Source organism: Python bivittatus, unplaced genomic scaffold, assembly GCF_059951505.1.
Source record: "Python bivittatus isolate LINGU-HERP-01145 unplaced genomic scaffold, Pbiv_v1 ctg000340_np1212, whole genome shotgun sequence".
NCBI classification, from domain to species: domain Eukaryota; kingdom Metazoa; phylum Chordata; class Lepidosauria; order Squamata; family Pythonidae; genus Python; species Python bivittatus.
This window is the reverse complement of record NW_028277056.1, coordinates 23,249,620-23,265,938: the sequence shown is the minus strand read 5'-3', so window position 1 is coordinate 23,265,938 and position 16,319 is coordinate 23,249,620. Positions and strand designations below refer to the sequence as shown.

Below are 16,319 nucleotides of genomic sequence, written 5' to 3'. Positions count from 1 at the left end.
AAAATGATTCAGAATGAGTGCTTTGAACTTGATGGAAGTTTAGCACCCTTCTACTATTTATTAAGGTGACCTATTTTTCTTTAGGCTTCTGTACAAGCTAAAAAACTGTAACTGCTTTAGGAACTGGCTCATTAAAACTATTCTTAAAGTAATGACCGTCTTTTTTCCAGCTTGACCAGAAGCCTGAGAAAAGATAGGTTGATTTAATAAATAGCAGAGAGCTGCTGCACTTATGAAAAATTCAAAGGACTTCTTCCGAATCATTTTCTAAATGTGCACAGCTCTTATGCACAGAGATTTTGAACAGGACTTTTATAATATCTACATTTTGACATTCTAAGGTCTTGATCTGTTATAAAGCACTAGGTTCACATGGTTTCAAGTTCCCATAATTTTCTGAAACCTAATTATGGAAGGATAGTAAGAACTAATGCTATAATCATATTTTATCTCATAGGTGGGGAACTTATTGCTCTCTGGATACTGCTGAACTATCATTTCCATAAATGCTAGTCAGTGTGGCCAGAATACCAGCACCACCCAGAGGACATCTCTTTCTGCACACCTTCATGACTCTTTGGCATTTTCCTTGGGCCTCCTATGTACCCAAGCAGTTGATATAGCACCATTTGGGGACACTGTGGGAAAATTAAAAGAATGTCTTCTGATGGTTGCTGACCAGTTCAAGGAAGGCAAAAGAAAGAACCATAGCCAGGGAGATATGTTGAGCCACTGGCCTTCCACAACTACATAAGAGTACCAAGTACCAAAACAGTCAGAGCATAATAGTAGATATAGTGTGATATATAATAATATGGAATCATTATGTGATGATAAATGGTACGTGATATGGATCTGGATTGGCTTACCAGTAATCTACATTCAGAGGTATAGCTTCCAAACCACTAATCTGAAGGTAGGGTTCAAAGTTGGAGCTTTCATAAAACTGAAGTTCACGATCCCTACCACAAGTTAAAATATGATCAGATGTTAACATCACAGGCTTTATAGACATACTTTTCCTATAAGCAAGACAAATAGTGGTAAATAATATCTATAGATAAGGATTCATTAGGGTTCATTTCAAAATGGATTGGAAATAAAACCACCAATTTTGTAATATTGGTATACAGATATTTGTGACAGTATAATTGGAATATAGTATATGGTTCTATTTATTTACATGGAAGTATTCTGACATTTGTGTCATCATGTAATCATGTAAATGATGCAATTTAGGTACTTTCATCAGAGGCCATGATATTATTACATTATCACATCATTTGTGCAATGATGTTAGGAAGGACATATTGTCATTTTGATGGGACCACGAGCTCTTTACAGATGCTCCGATACCAATTCTCCAATGAGAAAAATGTATGTGGTTTAACTTAAAAACAGTGTAAGATATGACATGATGTGATTTTTATAAAATTATGGATGTTGTGGTTATTGAGTGGATATTTTTCTACCCTCTTCCGAAGTTTCAGAACTCAACTTTGAAAGGGGATTAAATAGACACCAACCTAAGACATAATATGGCTTGTTTCATTTTGGTTTAGTGTTACGTATACCCACTTATTCTGGATTGCACACTATCTGATATTTCCTTAAATGGAAATAGATGGGTTATATAATTATAAAATTTATTGATTCATTTAGTTAAACTGTGAATTAAAACTTAGTGTCCCCACATCACCACTCCCACTCCCTGCACTCAGGAGATATTGGACAATTATGCATGATTGTTTGGGTTTCTGCCAACTCCAAAATGCTGAAAAAGAGGAGCAAAAATCTCTGCAGCTATAAGAATCTCTCACCTCCACTCCATTTGAAAAGAAAAGAAGGGAAAGATACCCTGTCTCTTTCCAGACTCTGCTAAGAGAAAAAGAAACTGACAAAACTCTTGTCAATTTCACCACTGCTCCTTTGTCTGGGCTACTGAGGGTGGGGAGGGAATACCTCAAACATGGGGATGGCTAGCCCCATAGAGGCCTTCTGTCTTCAGCCTCAGATGTTTCATTTTCTTGAACTCTCCTTCCCCTTTTTTAGAAATGCTTTTAAACTGAAGTTTTATGTATTTATATATATTTATGTTTTTAATGTTCGGTGTGACTCGCCCAGAATTCCCCCATTGGGGGAGATGGGTGGGTGAGAAATTTAATAAATAAACAAATAAACAAATAAACAAACTGCAAAGCCTAAATGCCAGCATTTCCTTTACAGGACCAGAAGCAGCAGTGTGGCAAGAATTGCATCCATTTAGGAAATGGTGCACAGGCCATATCCACATAGCTGTTTTGCCTGCTCCTTCCTTGTCCCTGAGCAGCAAGAAATCATGCTGTCCCAAATGTTGTTGCCTCCACAAGCAGGTTGTACTGCATACCCAGGGTCTATGGTGTATTTCTGTTCCCTTGGCTGAAATTCCAGCCCAACCACCTCAAGAGGAGCTTCCTCCAGCTGGCATGTACAATACTCTGGTTATTCATGCACTGACATTTTTTAATTTTTCCTTTCCTGTTGTAGCATCTGTTGACTGACATTAAAAACATGACGGTGCAAGCTTTGATCACAACCTTGTGGCCATCTTGACTTTTTTTACCATACCCTGCAGGATCCCTGAGTACCACTAACTTTCTGTCCCAAGGCTGTGCAGCAAAAGAAAATCCTGATGAATAGGATTAGTGGGTGTATATATAAGATACTTACCCAGTTCCCAGAATTAATTTATTGTATGGTGTCATGACAGTAAAATCCATCAGCCACTTAGATTTTCTGTGAATTTTCTCCTAAAAAGGGGGGGAGGGGAAACAGTTAAAAATCACCTGGCATTTCTGAATCATTAATTAGGCAACTGCCCTTTCAAAATCAAAATGAATAAAAAAAAATAACTTGGATACAAGAAAAAGCAGAGAGCACATGTCCGTACAGAGAGGACAATAAGGGGAATAGTTTTTTATCTTAAGAGGAAATTCTTACCAGTACACTAATATAGGAAAAGAGATTTCTTTAGTATTTGGATTGTCTAAGGCAGTGTTTCTCAACCTTAGCTGGGGAATTCTGGGAGCTGAAGTCCCCACGTCTTAAAGTTGCTAAAGTGGAGAAACACTGGTCTAAGGAATACAACTGGAGTAGAGTGGGGAACTTATGTCTCTCCAAATATTGCTAAACTACAATTCCCAGTTGTCCAGTTACCATAGGCAATGGTGAAGGATAAATAAAATATATATGGATATGGATATGTATTCTGGATGAAGATGGCAAAGTTCTGTCAATTTTCCCTAAAAGTCAAAGAAACAAAAAGAGCTGTAACACTGGTGATTTTAAAATATCCAAGGAAAAGAAAGCAATTGGTGTTTGCTTTCCCAGCACTGGTGGGAGGAGTAAAGAAGGGGAATCCATTGCTGGTGGTGGAGGTAACTGTCACTGTTGTCACTGAGGCTAAAGTGGAGAAACGGTCTAGCATCCAGAAAGATATTTCTTAAGCCAGCTTTATTTCCAGCCACAGGTACGAAGAGACTTGCTTGAGAATCAAGTAGCCAAAGGTGTGGTGCAAAAGGCATGTAAAAACCATTTAAAAGAGGCGAGAAGATAGTCCCTCCTAATCCAGTGAATATCCCACGTCATGCAGTGCAGTTTCCTTTGGCAACAGCAGTATGGAAGGTCATATTGGAAAAGGCTGGATTAAGGGCCAAGAGAGGTAGATTTGAACAACTGGGGATTCCACTGAAGCAGGAAGATCTTTTAAAATGTAACCTCATCTGAACCTCGGGACAGAATGTAGTACAAACTGAAATAAACAGAACTATATTCCTAAAACCTACAAAATAAAACTGCGCGACATACAAACACCATCTTGCTTCGTTTGAGCTTGAGCTCTGGTGACCAGAAGGAAATATGCCCATCTTCTCGTGCTGTTATTAATGTGCTGTCCACCAGGGAGTAAATGCGCAACACAGGCTCTCCATGCGAGACCTCTTGCATTGTAGCAGGAAGGGAGAAGGTGACCTCTTTCAGGCGGGTGGATGCGCTGTCCTGTTCAGCATATTCCATCTGCAAGTATGTGCAGAAATCATGCTGCGTCAAGAAAAAGAGTCAGTTGTTATCCTTGTGTTGGTGCATGCAAGTGGCACTTAAGCTTACCCAGAACTGAATCCTAGGCTTATTCCCAAGTCAGTGTTCAGCCAAAATTATTTGCTCCATCATACAAGCATGCCAAGTAAAGGATAGTAACATTTGACAAGTCATGTTAGCATCTTATGGTGCAGGGTGCTCTACAGATTTGTAGAAGGAACCAAAAACTTTGTCTTCGTACCAATTTCAATACCTCCACAGACAGCCCCATGTACTTCCAAGACTTTTAATCAAGTGTTGAGGCCTACTGCGTGGTCCAAACCTGAAAGTTCTGCCATTTGGGTTTGTTTATTTATTTATTTATTTAAGACTTTTCTAATGCTGCCACAATCAGAGCCACTCCTGGCAATTCACATTAAAAAAAATGATATAAAATGCAAAATAAAAACATCATGGTGCTAGAACAATACAAAGAGAAGAAAAAGATGTTAACATTAAAGCAAAAGCAAAGCAGAGGGGTCTCAGAAACAAAAGCTTTTGAAAGACCAGCAAGGAGGTTTTTGTATTTACGCAAGCCTGAACTGGTAACTCTTTGGTTTGAGCAAATGCAAAATGCTAATCTTTTCAGGTTGAGGTGACATATAAGCCACATGCTGTGGTTAAACACAGTTTTAGGCTAGGGGAAGATGGTGGAATACATTTGCTTGCTACTTGTCAGGCCCAGCCCAAGAACAAAGGTGAAACAATCCAGTCGAGTAAAGTTCCTTTATTTGCTTGCACCTTATAGACAGAATCTTGCCCGACTAAATCTATACTACTGCAACCCTGGGGGATTCTAGGGAGTGGCTATCCTGAACCTGTTTTGCTTCCAACGCTCCCCCTGCAGACTGTGTTGTCTTTTGTCTCCTTTCTCTTCTTGGAATGCATCCCCTCCTTCCTGATAGCCTTGCTCTCTGTTGCTATCCACTACATCACCCTCCCCTTTGTAGATACGTTCCATCACATTACCTGAGTGTGTCACAGGCACACTGCAATACATTTGCCTGGAAATGAGCCCACTTAGTGTGGCTTATTTCTGAGTTGCCATGTCTAAGAGAATATAGTAGGTGACTTCCAGAGGAAGAAATGGTGGACTGAAGATGGCTCTGCGAAAAACGAAGCCAACGACTGCAGCAGAGAACTAAGAGCTGGCAAGTAGACCGGCTCTCCGGACAAGAGAGAATGGGAGATCACCTGCAAGTGCTCCAGACAGTTGCTCCTTGCTAGGAGACTGCAAGACAGTGGTCTCCGGTGGGTTTTGAGCACTGGAAGACAAGGGAATAGTCATCTTGCTCAAACCGTGGTTGGTGGCTTTGAAAAGACACTAGGTTTGCATACTTCCTTTTCTAATCATTTTCAGAAATTGCTTGTTAACTATTTTTCAGCTATTAGAGACCTTTGGATCAACAAGTGTGAAAACACCAGGTGAGTTTGCCTTGAATCTTTAACAAAAGAAAGTTTTAACTACAAGCTTAAGAATTAAAAAAAAAAAAAACAGCAAAAGGTTGATTAAAACTTTGATTTTAGAAAGCTACAAATGGACTAAGGGTCCAGATAAATTTGAAATAAGATTTTGGAATTAATTATAAAGAATCCTTCCCATGGGAAAATGCTTTTGTTTTGAATTTTTAAAAAACATAATAAGGTAAGATTTTAAAAATTGGCCACTATAGGGAACTAAAGATTTCAGTTAAAGGAGAGGAACACATAAACTTGACTAACAGTTACAGAATGGTGTAAAATATTCTAAAACTGGAAATATTGAAGGACTCCATTGTAAAATGGAGTCAGAAGTTAATATTAACAATGTCAACAGCGATATCTGCCTCTATGGATAGACTGTGTCTAAAAGATATTATGGAAAAGGAACAAGTTTTACCAGACAAGACAGAGACTGAGTTGAAAGTGGATTTACAAATGACAGGCTACAAGAATGACATGGGAAAAGATGTTACACTGCACATACAAAAGAAACCAGCTGATGTTTTAATAATTAAAAAAGACATACAAACAATAAACCAAAAGAATGACCTGGATAATTTTTCTATATTGGACTTACAAAAGAGACTTGTTAAAGCTTTGAAGAATCTCATGAAAAGGGACAATGAAAAGAAATCAAGTTCTACAACATTATCTTTAAAACATATGCTTCTACAGTGCCCTATACTTACCAAGTTTTGGGAGAAAGTAGTGGACTATATAAATATGATTGTGAGACAAAACCTAAAATTTTCAGAAGATAATATTCTTTTGAACTATATACCTAGCACATGGAACTTGACAACCAGACAACATAAATGGATTCTCTGTGCTCTTACTATGGCCAAAAGACTGATATTATAGCATTGGAAAAATAACTGTATGGCCCCATTTATTCAATGGATTGAAGACCTGATTGCACTTGCTACTTATGAGCAGATTGCCTATAGATGTAGACTTTATATGGACAAGTTCAGTATAATGAAATATGGGACTCATTTGTACAAAATATAGTAGGTTAAAAAAATGATAGTCATATAAATGTATTAGCAATAAACATACTTGAATAATATTTGCATTAGATAAGTGTATGTAGTATTGTAATTGTTTACTGTTATAATAATATATTAACATGTTTTGTTTTTCTTTGTTGCATTTCTTTCACTTTTTTGTTAAAGCACTTTCTATGTGTTTTTTTCTTTCTTAATAATAAAAAAGAAATTAATTAAAAAGTGCTATAACATTATTTGAATGGACTAAAGATTAAGATTGTTAGAAGTAAAATGAAGGAATATAAAGTTGGTTTATTTGATCAAGGTTAAAATAAATATGTTGTTTTTTCTGGTAACACTTAATGGACTTTTGCTGACACCAGGGCTGAAATGATGAGGCTTTATGGATTTGTTTATAAAGTGATGGGATATGGGAAGAAGAAATTATTTTTTGTATTTTAAGAGAAGATGATAAGTTACTAAAATTGCTTATACTTGTTGTGATGAAGGTTGGAAGTAACTTCTTTATATATTTCTTTTATTTTTCTTTACTATATTCTTACCTTTCTTTTCTTTTTTCTTTCTATTCTATACATCTTTCCTTTTTCTTCCTTTACACCTTTTATTCTTTCTATTTTTCTATCTTTCTTTTAGTTTGTACTATTGTAATTATACTCTTTAATAAAATTATTTGGAAAAAAAGGAGGTGTAGTTCAATAATGATTTCTCTCTAAGTACCAGCCATCCATTAGAGAAACTGTGGGTGGCTTCAGCCACAACTGAGAAAGAACAGAGAAAAAAAAGGATTTTTGCCCTTTCCCAGATCCTCAAATTTCCATTTTCTCCAGGTTTTTTTCCCCCTTGGGAGTATAAAAAAACACCATCCCTTTTCTTTTTCCTCCCAGGGAGAAATTCTAGGAGATAAAGAATAGCTCTAAGTCAGAGGGAACCCTCTCATGTTTGTGTGTGTGCACGTGCAATTTCAAATTAATAGCGAGCTTTATTCATCCTAATAGATCCTTCTTTATTTCTTGCTTTGTTGCAGCCAAATGCTTGACTATGTCTTAACTGCTTTTTCCATTAAGTCCAAAACAGATACGTACCCACTGAATTTTGCCAGTTGCCAAATAGTCTATTTTCATGAACAGTTTCTCCACTTCTTCATCACTCTGTAAAGAGAAAAGATGTGCAAAAGATCTTTACCTTAACAAAAGATTGAAATTTCATGAGACACATTTTGTTGGAGCTCACTATTCCACTCCCCTCAATTTGATGCAACACCTAAAAACAGGGCAGGAAGGAAGGTGTGTAATTTCTCATCCCCCTCCTCCTTTAGCTACAAGTTACAACTATCCCAAGTAATTTTAAATTGTTTGCTTACTGCATTATGTGATCCCATACATGTCTTTAATATGTGCTTGAAGTTTTCTACATCCAAAGATTTATGTCCATTTTTTTCTAATTCCTGGCAAATAAAGCAACAAAATATTATTAAGCACTAGTATAAAGTGGTAGACATGGCAAGATATTAGCTTAGGTTTTCAAATCATAGTTTAATCATTCTGTCACTTCGTTCTTTCTGAATAGTTCAAACACATGAGCAGTGTGAAATGTAAAACTAAAGTACCATAACGTCAATATTCTCTTCTTCATAAAAATCAGATACAGCAGTCCCCAGGAATTCAAGAGGGATTCTGATCTGCTTCCCTATAGTACGATGACTCTGTTTCACTACCAAAGTTACATATTTTTGCTTCTGTCTCTAAAGTCACTTTTACCTACCTCAACAGCTCAGTCAACGAATCGTGCCAACTGATGAGAAGCAGCTCTTGCTCTAGCTCTAGTGATCCTTCATTGCTTCTGGCCCTGGGTAAAAAGCCACCCACCCACCTGGACCTTCTTTCCACCTGGCTGTAGAGGCCTTCAAAAAGTAGGTGGAGCATTTTCCCCAGGCCGGTGGTAAATAATGGCCCCTCTGTAGCCAACACCAAAGTAGAGAGAAAGACTTCAGTGATGGAGTAATGGCTATATTGTATTTTGCTCTGCTTTTTAATTTTACATGTTTTAGGGAATCATTTAATAATATTGTGAAGATGGATGAACATGCTGTAACATAGGACACTTCTGGAAGAAGGGAAGCATGGTATTGGGGGATTTACGTGTCAGGTAATAAGAGAAGTAAGAAATCCTGTGTCCATCTCTCAGCTAAATGGACTGCGGTAGCCATTCTGAATTGCTAACTCTGTTGCTAGCTGCTATGTAAATGACTAATAAGATTTCTCTCATCCATGATTTGATTGTGAATAAGAATGCTGACCTGGCATGTATTTCCAAGACCTGGGTCAGGGAGCTGGGGTGGTAGCCTCTCCTAGTTCAGCTTTCTTGGATATTCAGTACAGAAAAAAATCAGGGGATCAGGGAGAAGAATTGCTGCATCTGTAGGAATTCTTGCTGTCTCCAGGCTTCATCTCCATTCACACCAATCTTGTATCTTGTGCTGGGCACTTGGGCTATTCTGCTAGTGTACCATCAACCCACTATCCAGCAGTTTCCCTACCTGGTCTAGAGAATAGTGATCTGAAAGTGATGGATTTTACATCGGTTCCCTTATTATAGTCATACCACTTCCTGCTGAAACTCAGACATTTATTTATTTGTTCATTTATTGATCATATTTCCTCTCTGTAGCAGAGGGAGACCTATTAGAATGATTTGCCCCATGAGGCTGATGGATTCCACTAGATTCCAGAAGGCTCTGGGAAATTTCTGGCTTGTATGGTGGTCTTCCTGCTGAAGATTTAGCAATTCTGTTGAATATGGAGATGGTTGGGGCAGTTGACATGTTAACTCCTGAACATCCTCTCGCATGATGCAGAGCTCATTCAGTCATGCTATGGTGAGTAACTGTTGTGAGATGGGCAGCCATATAAACAAATAAGATAAAAAATAAATCTCAACCAAGGGCAGTGAAGCAAGTTGGGAGGTGAACAGAGTGCAAGTAAAGGAAAAGGTGTCCTAAATTTGATTGAACATTTTGAGCCTATTTTGTGGTAAAGGAGGGGGAAAAGCAATTTTTCTCCTCCATCAATGTATCCTCTCTGTGTCACTCAGTTAGGCTTTCTTGAGTAGTTCAAGTCCTTTTGAGATTTGATTTAGCTAAAGATCAAAGAGCTATCTCAATAGTCCACTGTGATATCTTGGCAAGACTGAGAGCAAAATTTATCAAATTGGTCATGTCTTAGACTCTACAGTTCTGGCAGTTCAACTTTTAGGAATATTCAGGGCCTTATTGATTGGAGGTTTTGAATGTGTTTTAATCTTTAAAGCCTGATAATGTGGACAGTCTGTTCAGTAAAGTTTGGTCAAACACATGTTTCCTTGACCCTTGCTTCTCATGTCTCAACACACCTACAGTAGTTGGACAGATGGGACCAGGAGATCATTTTTTTTTCCCTATAAGGAATTGCCATCAATACAGAGACTAGGTCTGGCATGGAGATATTATCAGGTGGAGTCAATATTCATCCTTGTCTGGATTCTCAACCAATACACAAGAGCAAAAAAAGAAAAAAGAAAAAGTTGAGTGGGAATGAAGCTGAGAACAAAGATGCCAATTTCTTGAGTACTCAGGCTTATAAATCACTTCAGTCTCAACGAACCTAAGCTAAGTATACTCCATCTGTAACGAAGGTTAAAACAATAAAATAGCAATATTTAATCACTCAGCATATTGTGCCAATAAAACACTGGCCAGTATAGACGAACATAAACTGTAGGGATTATCTTACTCTTTTGTTGACATACATCTCTTGACAATGACCCTTTCAACAGTGAATACTTTCTTTCATGATCACCTTACACTAACATCAAAGCAGTTCCAAGGCATAAATATTCAATATTAGACAAACTTTTTTTTCTCAATCAATAGATGCCTTTAAGTTATATTTTCCAATGGAATACCATCTACAAACCTTTTCCAACTTAGATCCTCCCAGATGTGTTGGTACTGCAACATCAAAAATTCCCACCTGAACAAAGATTATTGCATACTCTGATACCAATCATTTAATAGGATGACTGTACCTGAAAGGCTGCATATAGTTTCTGAAGCTGATCAAGAGTAATCTGCTGTTCAATCTTGCCAAGACAAAAAGCAAAATGGATTAATGCGAGCATTGTATGGTACACAACTAGATTTGGGAGGGGAGCTTCCATTTTGATGCCTTGAGTTAATACCTAATATCTGCCACAAATATGTTTAATCCTCTCTTACAGCATCAGAACATACATCCTTAGAAGGCAAACAACAAAATAGAAGTAATACATGAAAACAGTATATAAATGCAAAACCTTAATGGATAAACCCCCAAATGTTCAACTGGGCCCCTCTGAGCTAAGATTTCAGATATTTCAGAGAAACATATAACACCATTCATGTGGAATGTATCTGGGATGAAGGTAGAATATGAGAAAATGATATAGTAGAGAGTGAATTAAATGTTCCTTAATTATAACAGATTTATTTATACGCCTTTAGTTAGAGATATGCAGATCAGCATGTACCAGAGCAACATGGTATTTGTCTGTAACAAGACATATCTCATACCCTTGAATGGTAGGTACAGCCTCCCCCCCAGCTGATAATATTTTTAAGTAGTCAAGTAGATATGAGCCTCCATATCTTTGCTTTATGTTGTAGTGGCTGATTCTGAACAGTCTGCGGTGCCAATTCTGTGGCATCTCCATGGAGACTGAAATATGTGCTATAGTCCTAAATAACCTGGTACAGGTTTCTGACATAACACAAAATAGGTGCCTCGGTTTTCACCTGACTTATAAGCAACTTCTAAGTCAATGCTCTCTCTATATATGACATTTGAATAATCTTTTATACAACTCCTCATAGCCTTTAACTTTGGAAAATCCTTACTAAAAGCCAACAAGAGAATTTGTTATACCTTGCCTTCCCAGTGACTTCTGGAGGAACTGGTATGGTGATGGATGCTTTCACTGTCTGAGATGTTTTCCATGAGTCCAATGGAGTGACTCCTTTGCTGCCGTTTCAGCAACTCCTTCACGAGCCATTCTGGAAGTCGGGGAATCTTCTTTTGGCCTTCTGAGAAGCTGCCAACAGAAACTGGAGAGGCAGTTTGCAACCTAGGGCCTCCTAATGAAGTCTGCGCCCGTCCAAACAGAGAGTCTTTTGTAGATGTCGGCTCTGTTAGCTCATTCAGAATGCTGTCCAAGCACAAAAACAGAAGGTGACCATGTGGGAAATGCTATTATTGGTCATTCATTATTAACCAGTTTTGGGAATAATGGTAACAAAAGAAGTAAAGTTCCAGACTGGGCTAAAAGCTAATTCTCTATGACACAATGGTGCAGACTTTTCCATCCACAGATTTCTCATTCTACAATTATTCTATTAATAAATAAGGTGAAGTGACTTGCTAAAATGTGGAATAGAACTGCAGGCAAGAAAGCAAGAAAGAAGGAGGGAGGAAGAAGAGGAAGGAAGAAAAGTGCTCTATTATAGACATTTTCTATGTCAGACTATACTAAGAGTTGCTGTTTATTTATTTATTTATATAGTTTTGGAAATCACTTACTCTGCATGGATTCTCAGTAGTTTACAAGAATACACTTAAAAATCAAATTAAACCCATAACCTAAGAACTAACACAGCATCCCAATATGCAACATTAACACAACCCTCAAAAACCATAAGATTGTACATTAAAGGCTCTAAAGAAGAGCTTCATTTTGTCTGACAATCTGAGCTTCAGCAGGGGGGATGAGGCAAATACTCTGAAGGTAGGGTATTTCATAGGGATGAGTACATACCAAAAACACCATGTTCTTCCATCCATATCCCTGATCTTGCAGAGCAGAGCATGGTGGGTGGGTGGATGTACTGTTAACCTCCTAACCTAAGATTGAATCAGATGGCCAATCCTATTTGAAGGAGGTAGATGCAAAGCCCTGAGTATTTCCTTTCCCTGAAATGGCTGACCCAAGTCCTTCTGCTGTATCCCCCAACTCATCCCCACTGAAATGCATTTGCCCACCTACTCTCAACCACTTGGACCTATTGACAGGGATTGGACTTGACGACCTAAACTCTCCCTTTCAACTCTATCATTCTTTCATTCTAAGTTAAAATAACAAGGCAAGCTTATGCAGTTATACATTTCTTAATCTTTATGGTACTTCAAGACTCTTGCTTGCTTTTGTTGCAAAATTAACATGAAAACTCCTCCAGAAACTTGTGCTATTTAGATCAGAGACAAGGGATTTGTCCACTCTGTAATGACTTTTCTGATGCTGAAGTCTTCTGCTTGCATACAAAAAGATCTTCAGCTTGCAAGGACACCATTCTAAATGCAGGGTAGAGCAGTAAATAGAAATGGTTTTATGTCAAGGGTCATACTTGAACTTTGAATGGTGTTCTGAGAGTTATGTTTCCAAACATGAACACAACCAGAAAGTGGAATGATGGAGATTTAAATAAAATAAAATTGAATTAATTATATAGAGTTAATAGGCCTACTGTAGTGTTCATGCAGAAGAAATGGTGAGGAGACATAAATGACTCAATCCATTTTTCACCTGGTTTATATAAACTCCACATTATCCTTTATCACCCAATACTGTATTACTTGCTTGCTTCTGCATGCTGTATTTCTTTTTACTTTCTAAAAAAACTTATCTTGTACTGACCTTGATGTATATGCACCTGCTGTCCTAAGCTTATGCTATTTATCTCAACCTTATCACTCTATTGAATAGATGAGTAGCTTTCCAAAAGAGAAGATGAATTGTTAGATTCCAGGAAAAGACATCTCCCCTGGAGGCATCTTCAGGAGCTAAATCAGATCACCCTTCTTCACTTATGAAAAAAGTATTTAAGCCAAGAGAAGTCAGAGTGGGATGGGAACTTCAGCATAGACCTGACTGGGAAGGCGCTATATTCCTGCTGGCCTGCAAAGGGGTCTGTCTGCAGTTCTTTTTCAAAGTTCCTATCTGCAGAAAGGATGCTTAAGTATACATTCTCCTGTAATTTATATTACTTCAATAAACTTCTGAGCTCTTTGCTCTACAAGTGTGTTTATTATATTGAATCCTAAATAAACCTACTGGTATCCAACTGGCCATTGGATGCCAGAATACCTACTTCCCAGGAATTCAATAATTTTTCCCTTCTATTACAATTGAAAATTATAATTTGCTAGTAATTTTTAGACAGGCTCTTAGGATTGCCTCAAAGGCTTTGGAAAGCTACAGATTGCATCCCAAATGACTTGGGAAACCTACATGAACCTTCTTCAGAACATCCACCTCCATTGGAAGACAGTGAAGCACAATGGATGGAACACATGTTTCTTGGCTTTCCTGATCATGTGTGTTTCTTAATGCTAAATATATGACAACAAATAACATGATGCATGGAGGAGTGGTATGACCTCTCTGCAGTTCTGACCATGTTTCCTTAGGTGATCCTTTTAAATGCACAAGCAAGTTACCTGGCTGAGAGTCATACCAAAAATAAACACACTGTACAGCTTTGTGGTGAATGATAGTTTTAAACCCTGTTCTCATGTTTTGTTTACTCTTCAGCGTTGCTTGGTTACACTTAAGCTAATTGAAAAACTCAAGACACAGTCTTTGCTGTAAACATCTCCACGGTATTTTCCTACTGGAGATTAATTATTCAACTATACTGAAGAATAAACCAGACCATGCAGCAATGATTAAAAAAGGCAAAATCTCCTTTGAGTGAAAATAGATTTCTGGTGATGTCATGGACAGATTTGTGTATTTTTCTTATTAATACTATCAAAGGTATTAATTTACTTTTTTGGGGAAAAAGGCCCATATAATAAGAGTTCTCACTCCCTGTGGTTAACTAAAGCACATCTTGGACACAGCAGTAGCAAGAATATGAAAACCTGGAGTGTGATTCACATATATGTGACATAATCATTTTATATATATATATAACTTGTTAAATAAATATATATATTGTTCAGTCGTTAAGTTGTATCCGACTCTTCATGACCCCACGAACCATATTGCGCCAAGCCTTCCTGTCCTTATATAAAAATGATATATAAAAATATCATTTTATATAGTTTTGTTTATTCTTGCAGGTGGTTAACTGGGGTGGGGATGGGGAGACAATTGTCTCATTTTATGGCCACCAAAGCAGCCTTGTGAGTTATGACTGGCCCAAAGTCATCCAATGAATTCCATTGGACATTTGGACCTAATGTAGTAGAGCATCCCTGGCTGAGAATAGCTTATTGAACAAACCATGGTGTGTACAGTGCTGTGAAAAGAGGAATGTGTAATTTATTTACCTTCAAAAGGACAGATAAAAACACTAATCTTGGGATTAAGCATGTTGTATGGGTCCAACTGTTAAGATGTGTATATCAAGACTGGTGACTTAACCAAGTTCTATGTAAAGTGAGCTAACTATTGCAGTTAAGTAATCCGCACCACTATTAGACAAAGGCTAGGTAATATTATATTAGTAACTTAACATTTCATATCAGGGTAGTTTTTGAAGGACAAATGCTTACCCTTTTTGAAAGGCAGAGGATTATCCAAATGTCATGGAGTATTTATTTAGCCCTTATTTGTGTTAATTAAAAAACAGAGTTTTAGAAAATTACTGATCTTCTCCATCAATGAAATGACAAAGGTTCACAGCCTAAAACATAGCCATTAAATGTGCCCATTTTCTGTATCATTTTGTGACAGCCCGAGACCTTTCCAGTAAGAATAAATAACATTAGGCAGCCTGGGAGCATGTTGCACACAATATAAGTTGATGTGTAGCTTGCGCATAAGATTGTGTGATTGAATAACTGGCTCTGTCCATACTTCAGTTTTTTTCTTATGTCACATTGTCCTAGCAAATTGTGATAGATCAATGGTGAGTGGCAGCTGACATCCTGAAAGGACCCAGCTGCTTCCTGAGTGAGAAGGCCACTCCTGGGTGAGATAAAGAGGGCAAGGAAAGAAGATTTTCCTCCCTATAGAAAGCGCTTTTGCTGAGATGTGTACTGTTACCAGGAATCCTGCAAAAGTTTATGTTAAATGATATTAAAAGTATTCCCTCTGCTCTGTGAATCTAATCCCCAACATGTCAGAAATCTAACACACTTTGTTTGCAGGAACACAATGGCTTTATTCGTAAATTTCTCCTGTAACAGTAAGCCTTATGTTTTGCCATCAGAAAGTCCTCAGGGGGCTGAAGGTAATTATAACGCGCTGCATCTTCCCAAGAAAAGAGTTAGCAGGCCCTCCTGCCAAAGAAATGTTCACACTTTTCACTGAAGCTGAATTCACAGGTCGACTGTGCACGCTGAACTCCTGACAAGATAGAAATGTGGAGGGATCATTGCTAAGCAAAGGAACCACAGTGCCAGGCCTAGACAATTATAATTCCTACACAAAGAGAAAAACAAACAAAAAACTCTGACAGCTGAGGTTCCTTGACAACAGCAAAAGCTTTCCAAATATGTCTGCCTTTGGCAGCTGCAGCTAAATCTTGTTTCATGTGAAAAGAAAAAAAATAATAAAATAAATAAAGGCAGCAATGTGTTTCTGTTTAATGTACAGAGACATAACATCTTCCTTTCCACTATTTGCCCCTTACCTGGTCAGTATGACGGTTTCTAACTTCCCAGAAGCAGAACTTGGTCGCACTTTTTTCCTCAGAGGCAT

At 37.8% G+C, this 16,319-nt stretch overlaps 1 protein-coding gene across 1 annotated transcript in view; it reads right to left on the bottom strand.

The window, feature by feature from the left end:
• The window catches only part of LOC148216059 (cilia- and flagella-associated protein 337-like), a 46,468-nt gene extending 30,149 nt beyond the window's left edge, over positions 1–16,319 (bottom strand). The window contains exons 1-8 of the mRNA XM_088140860.1: positions 16,252–16,319; positions 11,543–11,822; positions 10,668–10,721; positions 7,966–8,049; positions 7,688–7,753; positions 3,847–4,077; positions 2,710–2,789; positions 870–962 (exon numbers count right to left, since the gene is read on the bottom strand). Coding sequence (XP_087996986.1) covers positions 870–962; positions 2,710–2,789; positions 3,847–4,077; positions 7,688–7,753; positions 7,966–8,049; positions 10,668–10,721; positions 11,543–11,822; positions 16,252–16,319 — 956 coding nt within the window. The remainder of the gene's footprint in view (positions 1–869; positions 963–2,709; positions 2,790–3,846; positions 4,078–7,687; positions 7,754–7,965; positions 8,050–10,667; positions 10,722–11,542; positions 11,823–16,251) is intronic.